This window comes from Oncorhynchus mykiss, chromosome Y (assembly GCF_013265735.2).
Source record: "Oncorhynchus mykiss isolate Arlee chromosome Y, USDA_OmykA_1.1, whole genome shotgun sequence".
NCBI lineage: Eukaryota > Metazoa > Chordata > Actinopteri > Salmoniformes > Salmonidae > Oncorhynchus > Oncorhynchus mykiss.
In genome coordinates, this window is record NC_048593.1 from 29,335,369 (window position 1) to 29,359,510 (window position 24,142).

General features: G+C 41.8%; 1 protein-coding gene across 1 annotated transcript in view; it reads left to right on the forward strand.

Annotated features, from left to right (window-relative positions):
- Positions 1–24,142, forward strand: part of LOC110509959 (pyruvate carboxylase, mitochondrial) — a 102,628-nt gene that overhangs the window by 10,128 nt on the left and 68,358 nt on the right. Inside the window, exons 8-9 of the mRNA XM_036967814.1 lie at positions 5,210–5,328; positions 20,262–20,424. Coding sequence (XP_036823709.1) covers positions 5,210–5,328; positions 20,262–20,424 — 282 coding nt within the window. The remainder of the gene's footprint in view (positions 1–5,209; positions 5,329–20,261; positions 20,425–24,142) is intronic.

Sequence of the window (24,142 nt, forward strand, 5' to 3'; positions counted from 1 at the left end):
TAAGCTGTGGACCAAAATATCAGTGTGAAACATGCTTTGGGTAGATTTAGTTATGATTTGAGATATGAAATATATTTTGACTAGAATACTAGGGTAATAAATTCCTCCGATACATTAGAATATTGATACACGTGCTTGTCAAGGCGTGGTTATAGGGATCACTCTTGTATCCAAATTGAACATCCAGTGTACACTGGGTGTGCAAAACATTATGAAAACACCTGCTCTTTCCATAAGACTGACCAGGTGGGAGCTATGATCCCTTATTGATGGGTTAAAGAAGGATTTTTAAGCTGTAACAAGTCTCAACATATTTTGATGTGATTGTGGGCTGATAGTTGGTGGAAAAGTGTTTTTACTCCAACCCCAGAAATGTTTGTCATTCAATTACAAACTACCACAAGGAGTTTTGATGATAAGGTCAGAAAATAAAACTTGAATAACTGAAAGTGCTATTGAAAAGCGATCTCTGTCAAAACTAGTTTGTAATATATTTTTGTCTCGTTTCCATGGTGACCACTCTACCCAGAGCCTCTTAAGAACATGTAGGGGTGTGGTCACAGCCTTGATACGGTCTCCTACTTCCCTTATTTTCTCTTCTAGCCCACAAGCTCATTTAATTCATTTTACACCCCCACCCCCCACACCATTGCACTCTCTCCAACTGAAAGTCCTGTATTTTTGTTGTCAACTCAGCCAGCATTGACATATTTAAAACAGCAGATTGCCTTAGTTTCTGAATTGTTGTGCTTGCATGTACAGTACCTGTTATTGGTGATGGAAGCCAAGTGTTTCTATCTGCCGGTGTCTACCACGTCTCATCCCCGCTCCTGCCCCATCGGTCTCGTCCACGCTCCTGGGTCTTGTTCCTTATCCTCTGAAATGGTCCACACGTAGACGGTGTGGTGAAGAGTGTGCAACTGCTCCTCTTCAACCTCAGGTGGCTGAAGAAATTTGGATTGTCACCCAAAACCCTGACAAACTTTTACAGATGCACAATTGAGAGCATCCTGTCGGGCTGAATCACAGCTTGGTACGGCAACTGCAACGCCCTCAACTGCAAGGCTCTCCAGATGGTGGCGCGGTCTGCACAACGCATCACCGGGGGCAAACTACCTGCCCTCCATGACACCTACAGCACCCGATGTCACAGGAAGGCCAAAAAGATCAAGGACAACAACCACCCGAGACGCTGCCTGTTCACACCGCTATCATCCAGAAGGCGTGGTCCGTACAGGTGCATCAAAGCTGGGACCGAGAGACTGAAAAACAGCTTATATCAAGGCCATCAGACTGCTAAACAGCAATCACTAACTCGGAGAGGCTCACTGGCCACTTTAATAAATGCATCACTAGTCACTTTAAACAATGCCACTTTAATAATGTTTACGTGTCTTTCATTACTCATCATATGTATATACTGTATTTTATACCATCTATTGCACCTTGCCTATGCTGTTTGGCCATCGCTCATCCATATATTTATGTACATTTTCTCATTCACCCCTTTAGATTTGTGTGTATTAGGTAGTTGGGAAATTGTTAGATTACTTGTTAGATATTACTGCACTGTCAGAACTAGAAGCACGAGCGTTTTGCTACACTCGCATCAACATCTGCTAACCATGTGACAATGTGACGTTTTGAAACAATTACTGCTTTGAGTACAAGCCAGTGAATTGTATGCGTTACAGCTGGATGAGTCAAGACTTGGCATGCACAGCTCCTGGTATATGTTCTTTGTTTTTGGAGGGTCAATTAAGACATCCTCTTCTGCAAACCACTGGACAGCTTTGTGACATCAAATGGACTTTGGTGGTCAAGATGTGTTGGTATCTGTACTGATGGTGCAAAAGCCATGACAGGGAGACATAGTGGAGTGGTAACGCGCATGCAAGCAGTTGCTCCCGATGCCACTTGGGTCTGCAGCCTCCACTGAGAGACTCTTGCTGCCAAGGGAATGCCTGACGGCTTGAAATACATTTTGGACACTACAGTGAAAGTGGTTCATTTTGTTAAAGCAAGGCCCCTGAATTCTCATATTTTCTGCATCATGCAATGATATGGGCATCGACCATGTAATGCTTTTACATACAGAAGTGCGCTGGTTATCAAGGGCAAAGTATTGACTTTTTTTTAAAATTGAGAGACGAGCCTTCTTTACTGAGCATCATGTCCACTTGCATGACGAGTGTCTCACACGACTGTCCTGTCTGGGTGATGTTTTTTCCTCACCTGAATGATCTGAATCTAGAATTACACTCTCTGCAACTAGATTCAATGTGCGGGACAAAGTTGAGGCTATGATTTGGTAAGTTGGAGATCTTCTCTGTCTGCATTAACAAGTACAATATACAGGTTTTACCATCATTGTCTTTAAGCTTGAGTTCATTTGCACACACATCATACAATGGCAAATGTGATATAGCGAAGCACCTGAGTGAGTTGGGTGCGCAATTACGCAGGTACTTTCCCGAAACGTATGACACAAACAACTGGAGTCGTTATCCCTTTCATGCCCTGCCTCAGTCCACTTACCGATATCTGAACAAGAGAGCCTCATTGAAATTTCAACAAGCGGTTTCGTGAAAATGGAATTTAATCAAAGCCACTGCCAGATTTCTGGATTGTGCTGCGCTCAGAGTATCCTGCCTTGGCACATCGCGCTGTTAAGACACTGATGCCCTTTGCAACCAGGTACCTATGTGAGAGTGGATTCTCGGCCCTCCCTAGCATGAGAACTAAATACAGGCACAGACTGTGGAAAATGATTTAAAACTCTCTCCAATACAACCCAACATTGCAGAGTTGTGCATCCTTTCAAGCACACCCTTCTCATTAAACTGAGTTATTCACAATTTTTGATGACAAGGTTTTATATGTAAGATGGTTAAATAAAGAGTAATTATTTATTTGTGCCTTGGTCCTATAAGAGCCCTTTGTCACAACCCGGCTCATGGGAAGTGATATTCACTCTTAATAAATGTTTCATGTGGTGTGTGGCAGGCTTACAATGATGGCAAAAAACACCATTTGAGAGTGCGCTGAGCGCACTGAAGGTTGAATGTTTTGAAGGGGTACGGGTCTATAAAAAGTTTGGGAACCACTGCCGTAGAGGATAAGTATACAAGCAAAGCCCATAATGAAATGCAGCCTGTTCTATGAAAATGTGAGTTATTTCTTTGTTTTTTTGTGTGTGTGGAATATGGGTGCAAGCAGCGCTCCCCCTGGCAGGGGTTGTAATTGGATTGAAATGACTGATGCTGTGGCACTCCATTTTTTATTAAGTTTTATTGCCAAACATTTATTGTAAAAGTTTTCATACCCCTTATTCCATATTTTGCTGTTACTGCCTGAATTAAAAGTGGATTCAATATTTTATTTCTCCCGTTTACACAATACCCCATAATGACAAAGTGAAGTGTTTCTATATATAATGTTCAATAAATGAACAAAAACATCTAATTTACATGGTGTTTCACATCCCTGAGTCAATAAATGTTAGAATGTACTTTGGCAATGATTACAGCTTTAAGTCTTTCTGGCTAGGTATTTAAGAGCTTTCCACACCTGTATTGTACAATATTTGCACTATTATTATTATTTTAGAAATTCTTTAAGGTCTTTCAAGTTGGTTGTTTATCATTGGTAAATATTTTCAAGCGGTTTCCCTCTAGGATTTTGCCTGTGCTAAGCGCTTCATTTTTTTAAATATTTTTTTTTATCCCACCCCAAAAATGTCCTTGTAGATGACAACCATACCCATAACATGATGCAGCCACCATGAAGTGGTACTCAGTGATGTTTGATTTTCCCCAAACATAGCTCTTTGTATTCAGGAGAGAGTATTTCTTGGCTGCATTTTTTGCGATTTTACTTTAGTGCTGTATTGGAAACGGGATGCATGTTTTGGAGTGTTTTTATTTATTTACAAGCTTCCTTATTTTCACGCTGTCATTTAGGTTAGTACTGCAGAGTAAGTACAATGCTTATCCATCCTCAGTTTTCTATCACAGCCATTAAACTCTTAACTGTTTTAAAGTTACCATTGCCCTCATGGTGAAATCCCTGAGTGATTTCCTTCCTCTCCGGCAACGGAGTTGGTAAGGACGCCTGCATCTTTGTATTGAATGTGTATTGATACTAATTACACTGAGCATGGTGGAGTTACACCATCCAAAAAGGGATATTGAATGTCTTTTTTTTTTACCCATCGGTGCCCTTTGCGAGGCATTGGAAACCCTCGCTGGTCTTCGGTTGAATCTGTTTTGAAATTCACTGTTCAACGAAAGGAACTTGTATGTGCGGGATACAGAGCTGAGGTAGTTATTCAAACATGTTGCACACAGTGAGCCCATTTGAACTTATTTGACTTGTTAAGCAAATGTTTACTCCTGAACTTATTTAGGCCTGCCGTAGCAAAGGGGTTGAAATACGTATTGACAGAAGACATTTCAGCCTCTTTGTTTACCAAAAAAAAATATAATTATCTTCAATCATCTTTAAACATTTTTATTTTGACATTATGGGGAGGTGGCGTGTCGGCCTGTGACCTAAAATCTCAATTTAATACATTTTAAATTCCGCCTGTAACACCTTGGAAAAAGTCAAGGCGTGTGAATATTTTCTGAAGGCACTGTACATACACAGCACTTATCCTGTGTGTGACACGAACTGCCTAGCCATGAGCCTGCACCTTCACGTGGGTGACAATGGATGAGCGGGTGCCTGCCTAGCTGGCAGAGATTAGTTTTGGGCAAGAGATGAATTTCAGTGGTTCAGATTTCAGTGAATTTGGCTAGTGCTATTTTGACACCCCGCAGCGCTGTGGAGGGGGAAATGGGCTGATATATTAAATCCTGCTTCCTCTTTGGCTGAGCTCTAAGGCTGTCTAAAAATGACTATAATCACAATGGGATATCGCAGTCTTCAGTAGATATTAGCTGGCAGTCTTGTCGTTTTCCCTTTTTAATTTTTTTTGTAGATTTAGTTTTCTGTAGTAGTGGAGGTGGGAGAAACTGATTCAGTACTTGGTTTTATTTGTATGAAGTTAATTTTAGCTTTTGAAACAATGTGTAAACTCTTCCAATAGAAGTCAGAATTTGCCAAGAAATCCAGTCATACTTATTTCTTCAAATGTCTTTCTATGTCCTCAGGTAGGTGAGGAAGTAGAGGTTTGCATCTAATTGGATTTGTCCTGTGTGTACAGGTGGGCTATGAGAACGCTGGCACGGTGGAGTTCCTGGTGGATAAACATGGAAGACACTACTTCATCGAGGTCAACTCCCGCCTACAGGTGGAGCACACCGTTACCGAGCAGGTCACAGAGTAAGTTACAGACATTAACGAGGAGGCCATGGCCGTTACTTGGCATTACAATGTCACTTCTCTGACGACCTGTAAGACTGTTCCCTGTCTGGTCAAATTATGTCTGTTCATGGTAAGTGGCAAGACTGTCCTTTTGCTCACTGTCTTTATAAAGGTTGGGTCCCAATACTTCTAAATGGCTTCATTGTGTCAACTTAACTGAAAACAATATGTAGGTAAAACATGGCAAACCCATATCCATGTAGGTATTCTACATTCTGGCAAACTTAGGGCTGTAAAGGTCATGAAATGTTGGATGACCCTAATTGGCCATTCGAATAGCAAAACACAGAACGGGCGTCCGTATTCAAGTAAATTATGGCATAATGGGTGGACTGGCGGCCATTTGTGAGGTGTACCCATAGGTGCAAAGCGGGAGGTAAAAGCAGGAAGTGTACCCACCAATATGTGCTGTGATTTGTTAATTCATCTCAACTGAGAATGTGGTAGCTGCAGCCCAATATGACAACCAGTGTATGGAAAGCACTCTGCTATAGTGTACTGTTTTTAGCTGTTTCTTACCACGCCAACTACTGTACCGCAAGAGTTTGGACTTCTGTTTTGAAGCCAGAGGATGAGTTTGAGTCGTATTTCACTGTTTTACACCATTTTAAATGGTCAGTTATAAAACTGACGATTTGTTTATTTTTGATTAAGTATTGATGGGAGGACTGTTGCGTCATAGGTTGTATGCTTATACTTACTGTGACTGTCAACTTGATGTTGGCTACTAGTTAACTACTTCCCACGCTCCTGCTGTATGGTAGTGCTTGTTAAGCGGGAGCGAAGGGCACTCTGTCCTGGTGCTGTTGCCGATGTCACATTGATGACATCTAGATGGTTATCAATATTAGTCATTTCGTGTTGGCTGCTATCCTACTTGAAATAAAATCATTAGTAATATACATGAATTTAAATCCATATAGTCATGTAGGTAATCTAGTCAGTATTTCCAGATGAGTGGACAAAAGAAAAAGCCCTTTGGAGTGTGAGTCTAGCCAATGAATGAGTGTTTTTTTTTAATGCTTTTTCTGCTTGATTGTTATGGTTGACTTGGGTTTCCTCTGCTTGGGAACTTGATTGAAGAGTAAAGTTTATCATGGAGGAAGAAAAGGAACCAGATGGGAAGACATGATACTACTTAGTCAAGGACTGAACATCTTGCTTTGTGATAACGCAAAGGAACCTTACAGAAGTGTCGTACCGATGAAGTAAATGGACTGCTATACCAGATGCTTAAGAACATTATGTTCTTATGCCGTTTTCCTTTTCCATATAAATCACAGTCCAGGTTGTCTGAGTTCTACATTAAGAGCCAGAATCCTAGTCCACAAATAGTCTCGCAGTGCTATGTCATTTGGACTTCCTACTCTGGACACTAAAGATGATGAAATGCCTAATCTCACCTGTCAAATGCATTTAGAGGTGAAAATAGCATGCACTTATCAGATGCAGCAAAGTCCTCTATTTAATAATTCAGGAGGGATGAAAGCAAAGCAGCATCATTTTTTAACACTGACTCACACAAATTGATATGAATTGTTTTTTTTTGTGTGTTTCTCCTGTGCTCCTGGCACAGACTTCTGTATTTGTGCCTGTCTGGTCGCGTGGAAGGAATGTAGGTTCATTCATTATAAATGTCCATCTTGTCACATGAAATTGAAACTGTCAGACTGCAATTGGCATTCAGCGGGAGCACCCCTCTGAGTGATTGGGTCTGGAAATGCACTTGATTCTTATTTCGGAAATTCACCAAAAAGGCATTTGAGCCACGCCCACCAGCCGCTGGCCATGTTCTCCTCCAGCTGGGTTGAATTCTCAGGACTGAATATAGTGCTCTGGTGAGTAGGTTATTACACGACAGCTCTGTTTTTGGCTGTCTGCCTCCACCTTTTATCATGACTTTCAATTGGTCACAGTGATTAAGACCAATTAAGGCCCCCTTCTGTCATTTCCGACTAAGTTGTGTGGTAATGGGAATCACTGGAAATGGCCCATGCAATTGCAATGTGTTAACTCCTCAAACTCTGACTTCCCCAGTCTCATAATAGCATTTCTCTCATTTCAGTCAATGTTCATCTGTCCTTTTTTGGTGCATTCATCCTTTTTCTTGCGTTGCCATAACATCACCTCTCTAGGAACAGTATCCTGCTTTATGGAGGCCATGTACAGTGCATTTGGAAAGTATTCAGACCCCTTCCACTTGTTCCACATTTTGTTACCTTACAGCCTTATTCTACAATTGATTGATGAAAAACATTTTATTAAATCTACTCACTACCCACATAATGACAAAGCAAAAACTGGTTTTTAGAAGTGTGTGTGTATACATGCGAATATACATATGCACATTTTTCAGGTCTCTCCAGAGATGTTCAAGTCCTGGCTCTGGCAGGGCCACTCAAGGACATATGAGACTTGTCCTGCGGTGTCTTGGCTGTGTGCTTAGGGTCATTGCCCTGCTGGAAGGTGAGCCTTCGCCCCAGTCTGAGGTCCTCTGGAGCAGGTTTTCATCAAAGGATCTCTCTGTACTTTGCTCCGTTCATCTTTCCCTTGATCCTGACTAGTCTTCCAGTCTCTGCTGCTGAAAAACATCCACGCAGCATGATGCTGCCACCACCATGCGTCACTGTAGGGATGGTGCCAGGTTTTCTCCAAACGTGATGCTTGGCATTCAGGCCAAAGAGTTCAATGTTGATTTCATCAGACCAGAGAATCTTGTTTCTCATGGTCTGAGGCATCTAAAGGACTTTTAGCAGTCCAAGAGGGCTGTAATGTACCTTTTTTACAGTAGTGGCTTCCGTCTGGCCACTCTACCATAAAGGCCTGATTGGAGGAGTGCTGCGGAGATGGTTGTCTTTCTGGACGGCTTAGTTTTGTTTGAAAGTATATTGGAAGTTCATGGTAGCTACCTAGCTTATGTTGGCTCCCGAGACGCAGTTGGCATCACAAGCAGTCCCAGCAACTATCTTTCCAGTGATCCTGTTGACCAAGGACAGGTCTGAGGAGCTATTTGGTGTCAGAGCTAGCCTAGCTGCTAGCTAGCTGGACATCAAGCTGGCAATGTTTTCTTGAGCGCAGCCCACAACGTGGTTAGCCATTGTGGCTGGGACGGCAGATTGTCCCTGGTTTGTGGCTGTCTAGTACCCTGCTGTTTGTTTAAAATTTTCCTGTGACCTGCCCTGTCTGGAATTGCGAGGAGTAACAGCCTAACATGCGTTGATAGCTACCATAACAAAGCCCAAAGCCGGCGGTAGTACCATTTGAGGACCGTGCCAGTGATGTCTCTCTATCACACGTTTAGGATCTTTTAAACAAAAAGAGACCTATAAGCAAGAAAAGTGTTTTGTCCAACTACTCAGATTCTACTAATAAAAGAATGGACAACCTGACCAGAGGTCCAGGACCTGAAGAACAGTAAGCAGAACAGTGTGCCAGAAGAGGGAAGAACTGATCCCAGCCATGAAAGCTGCCAGAGCTTGTGGAGACATTGCGTACTTCCATTACGACACTCATTGTCCACCCTCCCTCCCAGAAGCCTGCAAGGGATGAGAGCGAGCCAAGCCTATGGGTTCGTAGCCTCAACCCCGCAGCGCCCACACCAATTTATTAATGGACTGCTAAATGTATATATATTTTTTTTCTTGCTTGGTCTGCTCTCTTAAATATTATGACTCTCTGATAAGCTACCCAGGAAAGGGCTGAAAATAGCCCATATTACATATTACATATTACTACATTACATGTAGCCTTAGCAAGTTATTGATTTCATGAACCTTCTAACATCTGATAACATTAATATATTAGCCATTTCTGAGACTCCCTTAGATAATTAATGTGATTTATACATCAGTAGAAATACAAGGATATAACATCTATAGAAGAGACAAATGCTTATCAGAGCCATATTCCTGTAATGCTTAGATCTTAAGTGTTGTGGTTGCAGGCTCACTTGGCACATCTAAAGCCTTTTCTTTTCGGGTGTTGCTGTAGGTCACCAAGTGCTAACAGTCACTATCTAAATCATGTGTGAACTGCTTGATGGTGTGTGACGTAAACAGTACTTTCTTGGGGACCTGAATATTGACTGGTTTTCATCAAGCTGTCCGCTCAAGAGGAAGCTTCTCACTGTAACCAGTTCCTGTAATCTGGTTCAGGTTATTAATCAAATCACATTTTATTTATATAGCCCTTCTTACATCAGCTGATATCTCAAAGTGCTGTACCGAAACCCAGCCTAATACCCCAAACAGCAAGCAATGCAGGTGTTGAAGCACATTGGTTAGGAAAAACTCCCTAGAAAGGCCGAAACCTAGGAAGAAACCTAGAGGAACCAGGCTGAGGGATGGCCAGTCCTCTGGCTGTGCCGGGTGGAGATTATAACAGAACATGGCCAAGATGTTCATAAATGACCAGCATGGTCTAATAATAATAATAATAATAATAATAATAATAATAATAATAATAATAATAATAATAATAATAATAATAATAATAATAATAATAATAATAATCCCAGTAGTTGTCGAGGGTGCAGCAAGTCAGCACCTCAGGAGTAAATGTCAGGTGGATTTTCATAGCCGATCATTAGGAGTATCTCTACCGCTCCTGCTGTCTCTAGAGCAGTGGTTCTTAACCTGGGTTCGATCGAACCCCAGGGGTTCGGCGGAGGTCAAAACACACATCCGATTCATATGATTCGTGATGACACGCTCCGCTTGGCCATCATTGGCTGCAGGTGATCACGCTACATCGCTTGGCCTATCTGTGCTGCAGGGAATTTTGTGCGCTCAGTAGTCGACTTGTGACTGTTGTGATGGTACGTGTTGTGATTTCTTTCTTAATATTTTAATCCCTTCATACTTACTATGTCGAGCAAAAAAGGAAAGTAGTCGGACGAATATGTACAATATGGATTTACATGTATAACGGAAAGTGATGGGAGTCAGTGTCCTAACTGCATGATATGCAATGCCAAGTTGAGCAATTCTAGTCTAGCACCGGCAAAACTAAGAAAACACTTCCTTAAGCTGCATGGAGATGGAAAATACAAGAACACAACGCTAGCTGAATTCAAGGTGAAGAGAGCCAGATTCGATGAAAAGGCTACTCTGCCTGTTCTCGGCTTTGTACCCATCGACAAACCGATCCTCACAGCATCGTACAAAGTTGCTTACCTGATCGCAAAGCAGGGCAAACCACACACCATTGGTGAAACACTCATAAAACCAGCTGTGTTGAAGATGGCGAATATCATGCTGGGAAAAGAGGCTGAAGTTAAATTATCCCAAATTCCTCTTTCAAATGGCACCATCAGCAACAGAATAGAGGACATGAGCAAAGACATCTTGGCTCAAGTAGTTGCAGATCTGATTTCAAGCCCGGCAAAATTCAGCCTTCAACTCGACGAGACCACAGACGTTTCCAATCTAAGCCAGCTTGCTGTATTCGTGCTCTATGTGAAAGACGCCATGATAAAGGAAGATTTTTGTTTTGTTCGCCTCTTACAACAACAACTAAGGCAGCCGATGTGAAGAAACTTGTGGATGACTTCTTCAAAGACGACAATCTTTCGTGGGATGCTGGGAAGAAAGTCAGGTTTTGGTTCGCTAGTGAAAGCCGATGCACCACACATTGTTACGCATTGTATTCTGCACAGGCATGCGTTGGCAACACAAACCTTGCCTCAAACTGGCAGAAGTGTTAAAAATTGTAGTAGAATGCGTGAACTATGTGCGAACTAGTGCTCTGCGGCATCGCATCTTCAGTGAGCTGTGTAAAGAAATGGGCTCTGAATTAGAAGTACTTCTGTACCATTCTAACGTTAGGTGGTTATCCCGGGGACAGGTGCTGAATCGTGTTTTTGCCGTGCGTGTGGAATTAGCCCTGTTTTTGCAAGAGCACCAACATTGTCATGCAGATTGCTTCAAAAATTCTGAGTTCATTCTCATTTTAGCGTACATGGCCGATATCTTCGCAGCTCTCAATCATCTCAATCAAAATACGCAGGGCGGTGGAGTCAAAATCATCGAAGCGGAGGAAAACCTGAAGGCTTTTCAAAAAAAGCTACCGTTATGGAAACGACGAACAGAGAACAATAACTTCGCAAACTTTCCCCTGCTGGACGACTGTGTTAGTAAGATCGAAGATGTATCTGGAATCGGAGACATTTCTGTACCCGCGGAACTGAAGCAAGCAATTGCCACGCACTTAGATGAGCTTGCAAAGTCTCTCGACGGATACTTCCCTACAAAAGAGTCATGTCCAGCATGGGTGAGACAGCCGTTCACGTTTAGTGTTGAGACAACAGATGTCAATGATGAATACCTCGATGAAATCATTGAAATTCAGCAGAGCCAGGTTCAACAGCAACTCTTCAGAACAACAACGCTTTCAACATTTTGGTGTCAACAAATGGTAACGTACCCTGTTATTGCTAAGAAAGCTCTGGAGATTTTCATACCGTTTGTTACAACATATCTTTGCGAGCAATCCTTTTCGAGGATGCTGGACATAAAAATGAAGAAAAGGAAGACTTTGTTGCGAAAATGACATGAGTGGCACTTGCCAAGGTGAAGCTGCGCATTTCTGAACTGGTCTCTGAAAGGCAACAGCAGAAGTCACTGATTTGCAGTAAATATTCATTTATGTTTTTGTTTTTGTGTGAAAATGTTTTGAAGATTGTTCTTTGAACACAGTGATGTTGATGCAGGGTTCATTTTGTGCATCAGTCAAATATATACCTATGTTTTGATTTTTTTTTTTTTTTTCGAGGGTTCGGTGAATGCGCATATGAAACTGGTGGGGTTCAGTACCTCCAACAAGGTTAAGAACCACTGCTCTAGAGAGTTGAAAACAGCAGGTCTGGAACAGGTTGCACATCCGGTGAACAGGTCAGGGTTCCTAAGCCGCAAGCAGAACAGTTGAAACTGGGGCAGCAGCACGGCCAGGTGGACTGGGGACAGCAAGGAGTCATCATGCCAGGTAGTCATGAGGCATGGTCCTAGGGCTCAGGTCCTCCGAGAGAGAAAGAGAATTAGAGGGCATACTTAAATTCACACAGGACACCGGATAAGATAGAAGTACTCCAGATATAACAAACTGACCCTAGCCCCCCGACAAACTATTGCAGCATAAACACTGGAGGCTGAGACGGGAGGGGTCGGGGAACATTGTGGCCCCGTCCAGACAGGGCCAAACAGGCAGGATATAACCCCACCCACTTTGCCAAAGCACAGTCCCCACACCACTAGAGGGATATCTTCAACCACCAACTTACCATCCTGAGACGAGGCCGAGAATAGCCCACAAAGATCTCCGCCACGGCACAACCCAAGGGGGGGGGACAGGAAGATCACGTCAGTGACTCAACCCATTCAAGTGACGCACCGCTCCTAGGGACGGCATGAAAGAGCACCAGTAAGCCAGTGACTCAGCTCCTGTAATAGGGTTTGAGGCAGAGAATCCCAGTGGAGAGAGGGGAACCGGCCAGGCAGAGACGGCAAGGGCGGTTCGTTGCCAGACTACACTCAATCATATGACCCACTGAAGAGATGAGTCTTCAATAAAAGACTTAAAGGTTGAGACTGAGTCTGCGTCTCTCACATGGGTAGGCAGACCATTCCATAAAAATTGAGCTCTATAGGAGAAAGCCCTGCCTCTAGCTGTTTGCTTAGAATTCCTAGGGACAATTAATCAACCGACCAGGGTGTTTTCAAGCACTACAGGAACAAGATCATCCACATGTATCGATCACATTTTTACTAATGCTGTAGACCTTTGTTCTAAAGCTATATCCATACCCATTGGATGCAGTGATCACAATATAGTGGCTATATCCAGGAAAGCCAAATTTCCAACAGCTGGGCCTAAAATGGTCATACAAAAGAATTTGTGACTTATGTGGATGATTGATAATGTCACAGGCCGGCTCATAGCCTGTGGCAAAAATGAGGGGACGCGAACAGGTTCGCCAATTAAAAAATGTTATTTTATTGTAAACAAAACGATTAACTTTAAACTAAGAACACTAAGTCATTTGGGCTAAACCCGGTGCTTTCTTGCACTACTTCACGAGCAGCTAGTAACAGCCAAGGTAACCCCTCCTCCCAATCTGCAGAGTTCTGTACACTATGCACAAAGCAAGGATTTTAAAGTTTGATAAACATTCCAAAGCTCCCTGGCTCTGGGCATGGAATGCAGTAGACTTGTTGTGTTTAACTTTAAGCTGTTTGAGAACCTGAGCAAATAAATGGGAGGTAAAGTTAGACCCCAGATCTGACTGGATGATTTTTGGAATCCCAAATGTTGAAATAAATTGAGTTAACGCTTTAACTACTGATTTTGAAGTTATGGTACTCAAGGAAAAAGCTGCCGGATATCTGGTTGCTTGACACACAACAGTTAAGTAGCTATGACCTGACTTGGACCTTGGTAAAGTCCCAACACAATCGATAATAAGATGCTCAAAAGGTTGCCCTATGGCTGGTATTGGATACCAAGGTGCTGGCTTTACAACCTGGTTTGGCTTGCTTGTGCGCTGACACGTATCACAAGTTTTAATAAACTGAGATACATCCCGCTTTAAACGTGGCCAGAAAAAATAACAAAGTATGCGATCATAAGTTTTACGAACACCCATATGACCTGCCACATCTCCATGTGAAGGTTGCAACGCTTTATTTCGAAGTAGGTACAACTATTTGAAGGACTTTGAAGGGTTCTCCTAGAGCCTGATCATAGTGTGGAACCCATTTCCTGACCAACAGCCCATCCAGAAGAAAATAACACTGAGCACTATTCCTCGCCACTGAATCAGGAACAACTTTGTCAAACAGATCAGCCAAGTTAGTATTGGCCTTTTGCTCAGCCATCAATGAATCTCTAGAACTAGTCAACTGTTCTGTCTGGAGTTTGACTGGCAACTCAAGACTTTCTGGCTTACTCTCAATCTCCTTACGAGAGGCCGCGGGGGTAACCGCACAAACTAGAAATAACTCAGACATAGTTTTGATCCGGCAATTCCCTTGCAGGTGACACTGAAGGTTGCTTCTTACAGATGTTTAGTTTGCCATCTGCCCACACCTTACTACCTGCCAAATCATTCCCCAAAATCATGTGGACTCCCTCTACTGGCAACTGGGGTCTAACCCCAACATCTACATAACCCTCTACCAGACCACATTTTAGGGTAACTTCATGTAGAGGACAAGAGAATGGAACTAAACCCATACCACATACCATTACACAACTGCCAGTATCAGACTCTTTAGAGAACGGCAAAACAGATTCCAGAATAAAATAATCTAAAGCTCCAGTGTCTCTTAAGATCTTGATTGAAACATTTTCGTTGCCATCTACCAGGGACACTACACCATTTGAAATAAAGGCTGAAAAATCACAGTGGGAAGACCTGAGAATCAAACTCAAGTGGCTGAAAAAGCAGGAATGGCTCAAAAAGTGGCTCTGCCTGCAGGTGGAACCGCCCCTGCAATGCAGAGGAGGAGCCGTGACAAACATGCACCTGTTAAGAAACTGACTAAGAACTGTTAAGCCTCCATGGATTGAGGAATTGAAAAACTATGGTTGCAAGATGGGGCAAAAGAGTGGCTAAGTCTGGCTTCACATCTGACTGACTGATACTGTAAATTGTGAAATTATGTGATTTTTAAACTCAGCAAAAAGAAGAAACTGTTATGAAAGCCAATATCAAGTACTTTAAATAAAATAATGGGCAGCAAGACATTCAACTCAATCTTTAATCGAATCAGATGGCTTATTCATCACAACCTTTTGATGTTGCCGATTTAATTTGAATGATTACTTCATTGGCAAAGCGGGTAAACTTAGGCAGGAAATGCTCACGACAAACAGTGAGCAATTATATTCATGCATAAAAAATAAAAATATGAATGAAAGAAGAGCAGTGCAAGTTTTAATTTTGTTAAGTTAGTTTGGGAGAGGTGGAAAAATGTATCGTTAACGATCAATAATGACCACAACCTCCTGGCATTGACAACTTAGATGGAAAGCTACTGAGGATGGTAGCTGACTCTATATCCACTCCAATCTGTCATTTTTAATCTGAGCTTTGAGGAAAGTCTTTGTCCTCAGGCCTGGAGGGAAGCCGAAGTCATTCCGCCACCCAAGAGTGGTAAAGTGGCCTTTACTGCTTCTAACAGCAGACCTATAAGCTTGCTGCCAGCTCTTAGCAAACTGTTGGGAAAAAATGGTGTTTGACCAAATATAATGCTATTTCTCTGAAAACAAATTAAGACTTTCAGCATGCTTATAGAGAAATGAACTCCACATGTTCTGCACTGACACACATTACTGCTTGGTTGAACGAAATTGCTAAGATTGTGGGAGCTAGATTAGATTCATAGCAGCCTTTGAAATTATTGACCGTAACTTGTGTTATGGTTTTTCAAACTTTGCCATATCGTGGATTCAGAGCTATGTAATAAATCTGAGGGTCTTCTTTAATGGAAGCTTCTCAAATGTCAAACGTGGGGTGTACCGCAGGGCAGCTCTCTAGTCCCTCTTTGTTTTTTAATTTTTACCAATGACTTGCCACTGGCATTAAGCAAAGTATGTGTGTCCATGTATGCTGCTGATTCAACCATATACGCATCAGCAACCACCGCTAATGAAGTCACTGAAACCCTTAACAAGGAGTTGCAGTCTGTTTTGGCAAGTAATAAACTGGTCCTGAACATCTCTAAAGCTAAGAGCATTGTATTTGGTACAAATCATTCCTTAAGTGCTACACCTCAGCTGAATCTGGTAATGAATGGTGTGGCTGTTGAACAAGTTGAGGAGACTAAATTACTTGGCGTTACCTTAGACTGTAAACTGTCATGGTCAAAACATATAGATTTGATGGTTGTAAAGAATGGGAGAGGTCTAGCCATAAAAATATGCTCTTTTTTTTTTTGTTGACTCAACAAAGCAAGTCCTGCAGTCTCTAGTTTTGTCTAATCTTGATTATTGTCCATTTGTGATCCAGTTAAACTGCAACTGGCCCATAACAGAACGGCACATTTTGCTCTTAATTGTAATCTGAGGGCTAATTATTAATATTATGCATGCCAGTCTCTTGGCTAAGAGTTGAGGAGAGACTGACTGTATCACTTTTTATAAGAAACATGTTAAATCCCAAATTGTTTGCATAGTCAACTTACACACACAGCTCTGACACACACACTTATGCCACCAGGGCTCTTTTCATAGTCCCCAAATCCAGAACAAATTCAAGAAAATGTACAGTATTATATAGAACCCTTAGTGCAGAGAACTTCCATCTCCTATTGCTCAAATAAACAGCAAACCTGGTTTCAAAAAACGGATAAAGCAACCCCTCGCAGCACACCACCTCTCCTCTATTTGACCTAGATCGTTTGTGTGTGTATGCATTGATGTGTAGGCTACGTGTGCCTTTTTAAAAAATGTATCTACTTCTGTCCTTGAGCTCTTGTCTAATGACGTTCTGTATTATATCATTGTTTTGTGTGGACCCCAGGAAGAGTAGCTGCTGCTTTCGCAACAGCTAATGGGAATCCAAATAAAATAACAAATACCATCTCCACAAAGGAACTCTGGAGCTCTGTCAGTGACCATCAGGTTCTTGGTCTCCTCCCTGACCAAGGCCCTTCTCCCCCGATTGCTCAGTTTGGCCGGGCGCCCAGCTCTAGGAACGGTCTTGGTGGTTCCAAACTTCAATTTAAGAATGATGGAGGCCGCTGTTTCTTTGGACAATTTCACTGCTGTGTGTGTGTGTGTCTTTCAAAATCATGTCCAATCAATTGAATTTACCACAGGTGGACTTCAAGTTGTAGAAACATCTCAAGGATCAATGGAAACAGGATGCACCTGAGCTCAATTTTGAGTCTCATAGCAAAGGGTCTGAATACTTACGTAAATAAGGTATTTCATATATTTTTTAAAAATATATTAGCATACATTTCTAATCTAAACCTGTTTTTGCTTTGTCTTTATGGGGTAGTGTGTGTAGATTGATGAAAACACTTAATCAATTTTAGAACAAGGCTGTAATGAAATGTGGAAAAAGAGAAGGGGTTTAAATACTTAATGCTGTGTGTGTGTGTGGTGTGTGGTGTGTGTGTGTGTGTGTATGTGTGTGTATATATATATATATATCACACATACTATGGGTGGAGTGTTGTGCTTTCCCTTCTACATATTCAGGCTTATGGAAGACCTCAATTCTCTCAGCATTTGCACTACTCCAATTCTCCTTCCCACTCCTCTCCCTCAATTAAATTCTCTTTCTGCAGTGTGTGTCTACAGCTCAGTCATTATAGGCTGTCTGTCACTGACCCTATAATGGGTTTCAAATCACTGAGTTGTGGCTAGATTGCAGCTGCACATTTGTCTAGTCTGCGAGAAATTAGGAATGGGAAACGCGAGCGGGGAGAGGGAGAAGGGTACTAAACTGGCACACAAGGATGAGGAAAGCTCGTCAACGGATTGATGTGTTGGGGCTGGTTTAAAGATGACCTGGATCTTATCCATATAGCGATGGGGTAAAGCGGAGAGACTTTCAGTGGAAGGATTTTAGGTTATTATGCGGAGAGGCATTTTCCCCCACACCAGCGCCGCATGGCATCAGCAATTAAAGTGGAATAGGAAATCAGACTGTATGTAGGAACCCCCCCTTCTCTCTCCCCCTCCCTCCCTCTGCTTCTAGCTCATATCACATCTTTGGTTTTGTGCAATGCAGTCTCCTCCGCCTCTCCTCTGTCCTTGTTTCCTTCTGTATTTTTCTTATTGTCCTCTTCCTTTTCTTTCTTACCACCCCAACACTGTTTGGAACTGTAGCAGAATGTCCGTCTTGTGGTCTCTGGATATAGGAGTTAGATTAGGTAACAGAACAAAGCAGGGACTCACTGTTTACAGCATGTCTGACATGTTTAAAGGGATTACTGCCCCCATTTGTTGTCATGTGTTCGAGACGTTGGTTAAGCTAACACAGTTGTGCATCTTAGATATTTCACAATGCCTAAGTCGAGAAGAAACATATGAGGCAGAAGCTGCTTATTCCCCCCCCCCCCAAGTGATCTCACCAGATGAGCCCTACGCCTGTTGACTTGTTATTTATTACGTTTGAAATGCGGCCACTTACTCCTAAATGAAAGAAACCTCATCAAGTAGATGAAACGTATGACCGGGTACTCGTCTGTTGAGAATGAACACCGCTACATAAATGTCATGTTCCAGGCTGCAACTAAATTATACAATTGCGCAATTATCTTACAATGAACACTTTAGTTTGACCCTGTTTGTAGAGAGATTATTTGTCTTACTTTGTAAGTGCTTTTTCTACATCAAATGTATTGCCTGGGGAAGAGTATTCCTGTTTTAGATAGGTTTGTATTTGGTTATTCATGATCTTATGATTTATATTTGCGTACAATTTGGTGATGGGAAACTTTGCCAACAAAGAAATAATGGTATAAATTAAATGCAAGTATGAAAATATTGTCAGTTATTCTCGGCCTGTACAGTTCTTCCTGCATTTGGTTCTGTCGGTTTGGAAGATATTCTGTCTTTATGACAGAGTATCCAGTCTACTCCAAGGCCTGAAATTATCTTTGTCATGTCTTGTATTAAAACATTTGGCCTGTGTTTTGAGAGTTCATAAAGTGTGTCACTACCAGTCCAAAATAATTCAATTTCATAGCTAGGTTTCCATTGAACTGGTGACACATTTTTCAAAGAAATTCACAAAGAAAATATGCACTTTTTCCCACTGTTGGTGTTTCCACCAAATGGACTAAAAATCAGTGTGAGAAGACTTAGTGCACACAATGTACTTTTTCGCTTATGTTTTCATGTACCGAATAAAAATGTTAAGTTCAATGCGTTTCCATCGCATTTTCAATTTTTTGTCAAGCATCTATCAATTCACCAGTCAGACCCTCAAAGTTTATTGGAAAGGAGCATGAAGAACACGTGCACTTTCACCACCCTGTGCAGTTAATCATACCTATCTTTAGCCTAATAAATTGCATGATTTCCTGAGTCGTAGTGGGAGGACCACACACCATTTCGTGTGACTCTAAGTTTACTTTGATATGGTGGATATGATGGGCATTACCCCTGCTATTTTGCTCAATTACTTTTACAGACACACAGATCCCACCATGTTGAACAAATAAATGATTTGTTGGCTTTTATTAAATTGTATCGAAACGACCTGGTTCCATCACCGCTGTCTTTAAAAAAAAAAAAAAAGTTTGATACGGTATGACTTAATGCGCATAAAAACTGGATGGAAATGTGGTTTGATACAAACAACAATTTCCAGCCAAGACACTTCGTTACTTTTTAATGTTGAACATCACTAATTTAAGAAACTGTGTCCCTTCCTCTTCATTTAGTAACAACATATTCCCTCAGCCTGGAGGCACAGACATGCACATATGCTTTTTAGCCAGTCAAAGAGGAGTAGAAAAGTGGTATCATAAACTTGGACAGTGTTTTCTCTATGACCAGTAAAAAACATTCCTGCATATCGTTTGGAGCCCTAAGTTCAAATGACCAGAATTGATTCTCTATACCTTTTTCTTAATTAGAATGAAATGGACAATCACTTCTGTTAATGTAACAATTTTATTTTTTTTATTTTCTTTTCTTTTAACTTCACTGAAGGTGTTTTCATGAACCCAATATCACGTTTTGAAATGGAAAGGTTTTGAACTTGCATCTTCACATCAGTTGTGAAAGTCACCACCACGTCTGTGCATCATGTAGGGGAATAGACATGCTGGGCTGGTTACTTTAGACACAACAGAGTGCATTTTCTTGTGTTTTCCTTGTCAATTTTGACAGTAAAATGATCTTTTTACTCTCCCCCTTCTTTCTCCTGTCAGTGTGGACCTGGTTCATGCTCAGCTGCGTGTGTGTGAGGGGCGTAGCCTGCCAGAGCTGGGCCTGAAGCAGGATAAGATCCGGATCAATGGCTTCGCCATCCAATGCCGTGTGACCACAGAGGACCCTGCCCGCGGCTTCCAGCCTGACACTGGACGGCTAGAGGTAAGCAACAGCCCTCCACCTCCCTGCAGGCTACTGCCACTCAGTTATAATGGGCTGCATTCTCTCACTCGGTGTAGGGCCAAAAGGTTTCCTAACCATGAGCCCTGATAGAATTATTGGCCAGACTTTTTCCTGTTTGGACTCATGTCACATGGACAGGAGGAAAAACTCCTGGCCCTAGTTATGCATGTCAATTTTGTTAGGATAGTAAGGTATTTGATGGCAGCAGATGTAAATCCATGACCACTGAGTTTTCAGACATTTTGCGTTAAATCAATGGCATCAAATGCCACACGGCAATGTAGAATGATGAGTAGTCCCACATAGTGTATGTCTGACTGTATTCAACAACTAGTCTAACCACGTCCCTTAATTCCTGAGACTAGTCTGACATATGAATGTGGGCAATTTGAGACTGCTAGAGGATTTTTTTCCTTCCATGAGAACGCCGTTCTCCTTGAAATGTAAGGTCCAATGCAGCGGTTTTCATCTCGATAGCAAATAATTTCAGAGGGAAAATTCAGTACCTTGCAATGATAGTTATCAATTAAATTGTTCAAAAAGAAACAAAAATGGCTTCATAGCAAAGAACAATTTCTGAAGCGAGAATTTAGCTAGGACTGTCTGGGGGAGGGGAAAACAGAAAATGAGTTGTTATTGGCAGAGGTTTGCATCTTCTTTGATTGGTCTAAGTAATTTACTGCATGGTGATGTCCCCACGGAAGGCCATCCAACCACAACAGGCTAAAATTGCAGGCTTTCTTTCCAAACAGCCCTAACACTAAAAGGGCGTTATCGTTTTCACAGTATTATTCCAAACTCAAGTGTGGAAATATTTAAAAAATCACAGGAATTATGTTTTTGACTGCATCAAGGTGCTGGGGAAGTGGTAATATTACTTTCTAATTCCACAGTTCTGACAGTTAAGGATGTATCAAAGCCATTTTATTATTTTGTTTTTACTTTCATGACTTCAAAGACTTTCTCAAAGCACCCTGTAGGATTTGGAGAACTGCCTGTCTGAATGGAGGGAGGAGGAGAGTTTGAAATGCAGTTTTGGCCTTTGCTATCCTTCCTCTAATTGAAAGGCAATATTATGTAGCCATAATTATTGTCCATTAGAGATTTAGGAGACTATTGGCTAGATTGAAGGGGTTGCAAATTGTAGTTCGAATGCAGCAGGTGATGGGTAGAGCATAAATATCGACAGATGCGTTATGGATGGGCATCACGTGAAATCAATAGGTGTAGAGTGGACACTGATGGGTGAAATGCAGTGTGAATGTCTCAATGCTGGCCAGGGACAGGCTGGTAGATGAGGTAAACACTACAGACAGGTTCTCCACTCTCTAACTCTACTTCTCTCTACTCTCTCACTCTGCGTTTGTCTGAATGAGGGCTGGCTTTGATCCCTCGCCAGTCTCTGCAACTCAATGTCACCCTTTTTTTCTCTCTCACTCTGCTTTCCTAGACATTGTGAGAGGAATAAGAATGTTTGTGCAAAAAGAATGAAACAAAACAACTTGTCACATTCCCATTTACAAGTTGCTTACATCTAGTAAAGCCTGGGAAGAGGTAGGGGTGTAGCAAAATAGCCCCATAACAGCAAAGATCCACCACCATATTTTACAGTAGGTATGGGGTACTTTTCAACTTATGCATCCTTATTTTGATAAGAAACCCACCACTGGTGAGCGAGTTTTTATTTATCTGCGCAATTGTATTAGTATAAAATTGTTTTTTGGGGGGGGGGGGGCATACAATATAGCTTAGTTTTCTTTCTTTTTTTTCTCAGCTTTATCAAGGATGCCAATCATTTTTTACCTGACTAGGTAGCAGCAGTAGCCAGAGTCAGGATGAACTAGCTAGCTAGTTAGGTAGCTAACCAAAAAATATCAAATGGTAATAATCAGTCTGCATTTATTGCTGTTATAGTAAAGTGTCCTAGTTGTTCCATCGTATGGTTCTAAATCCTGAATCCATCGATACTATTTGACTTGGTGCAGCCGGGCTTGGACCGTGTGCCCCTAGGTAGAAGTTAATTTGAATAGCCAGGTGCATGTGTGTCTCATTGGCTCAGCTGGCAAATCAGCAGTTTTTCTGCAGTATGCCTAAACCACTCTGTTTCCCAACAGGACAATTAAAAAAAAAGTTATTTTATTTAACTAGGCAAGCCAGTTAAGAACCAATTCTTAGTTACAATAACAAAAGCAACAAATAGCAAAAGACCTGAGGGGACGGGGACTGGGATAAAAAAAAAACATCTAAATACAAACACACATAACGACAAGAGAACACTACATAAAGACCAAAGACAACACAACATGGTAGCGACAACAACATGGTAGCAACACAACATGGTAGTAGCACAACACAACACACAAACATTATCAAATCAAATTTTATTTGTCACATACACATGGTTAGCAGATGTTAATGCGAGTGTAGCGAAATGCTTGTGCTTCTAGTGCCGACAATGCAGTAATAACCAACAAGTAATCTAGCTAACAATTCCAAAACGACTACCTTATAGACACAAGTGTAAGGGGATAAAGAATATGTACATAAAGATATATGAATGAGTGATGGTACAGAGCGGCATAGGCAAGATACAGTAGATGGTATTGAGTGCAGTATATACATATGAGTTGAGTATGTAAACAAAGTGGCATAGTTTAAAGTGGCTAGTGATACATGTATTACATAAAGATGCAGTAGATGATAGAGTACAGTATATACGTATACCCTACATTATTCATCTCATATGTATGTAAACATTATATTAGGTAGCATTGTTTAAAGTGGCTAGTGATATATTTTACATTTCCCTTCAATTCCCATTATTCAAGTGGCTGGAGTTGAGTCAGTCAGGCTGTTTAACAGTCTGATGGCCTTGAGATAGAAGCTGTTTTTCAGTCTCTCGGTCCCAGCTTTGATGCACCTGTACTGACCTCGCCTTCTGGATGATAGCGGGGTGAACAGGCAGTGGCTCGGGTGGTTGTTGTCCTTGATGATCTTTATGGCCTTCCTGTGACATCGGGTGGTGTAGGTGTCCTGGAGGGCAGGTAGTTTGCCCCCGGTGATGCGTTGTGCAGACCTCACCCTGGAGAGCCTTACGGTTGTGGGCGGAGCAGTTGCCATACCAGGGCACAGACAACAGCACAAAGGGCAAGAAGGTAGAGACAACAATACATCATGCAAATTAGCCACAACTGTCATTAAGTGTCCATGATTGAGTCTTTCAATTAAGAGATTGCGATAAAACTGTCCAGTTTGAGTGTTTTATTGCAGCTCGTTCCAGTTGCTAGCTGCAGCGAACTGAATAGACGAGCGACCCAGGGATGTGTGTGCTTTGCGGACCTTTAACAGAATGTGACTGGCACAACGGGTGTTGTATGTGGAGGATGAGGGCTGCAGTAGATGTCTCAGATAGGGGGGAGTGAGGCCTAAGTTTTTTTTAAATTATAAATAAGCATCAACCAGTGGGTCTTGCAACAGGTATACAGAGATGACCAGTTTACAGAGAAGTATAGAGTGCAGTGATGTGTCCTATAAGGAGCATTGGTGGCAAATCTGATTGCTGAATGGTAAACAACATCTCGCCGCTCGAGAGCACCCTTACCTGCTGGTCTATAAATAGTTTGTCCATAATCTACCATGGATAGGATGGTCATCTGAATCGGGTTTAGTTTGGTAGCTGCGGTGAAAGAGGAGCAAT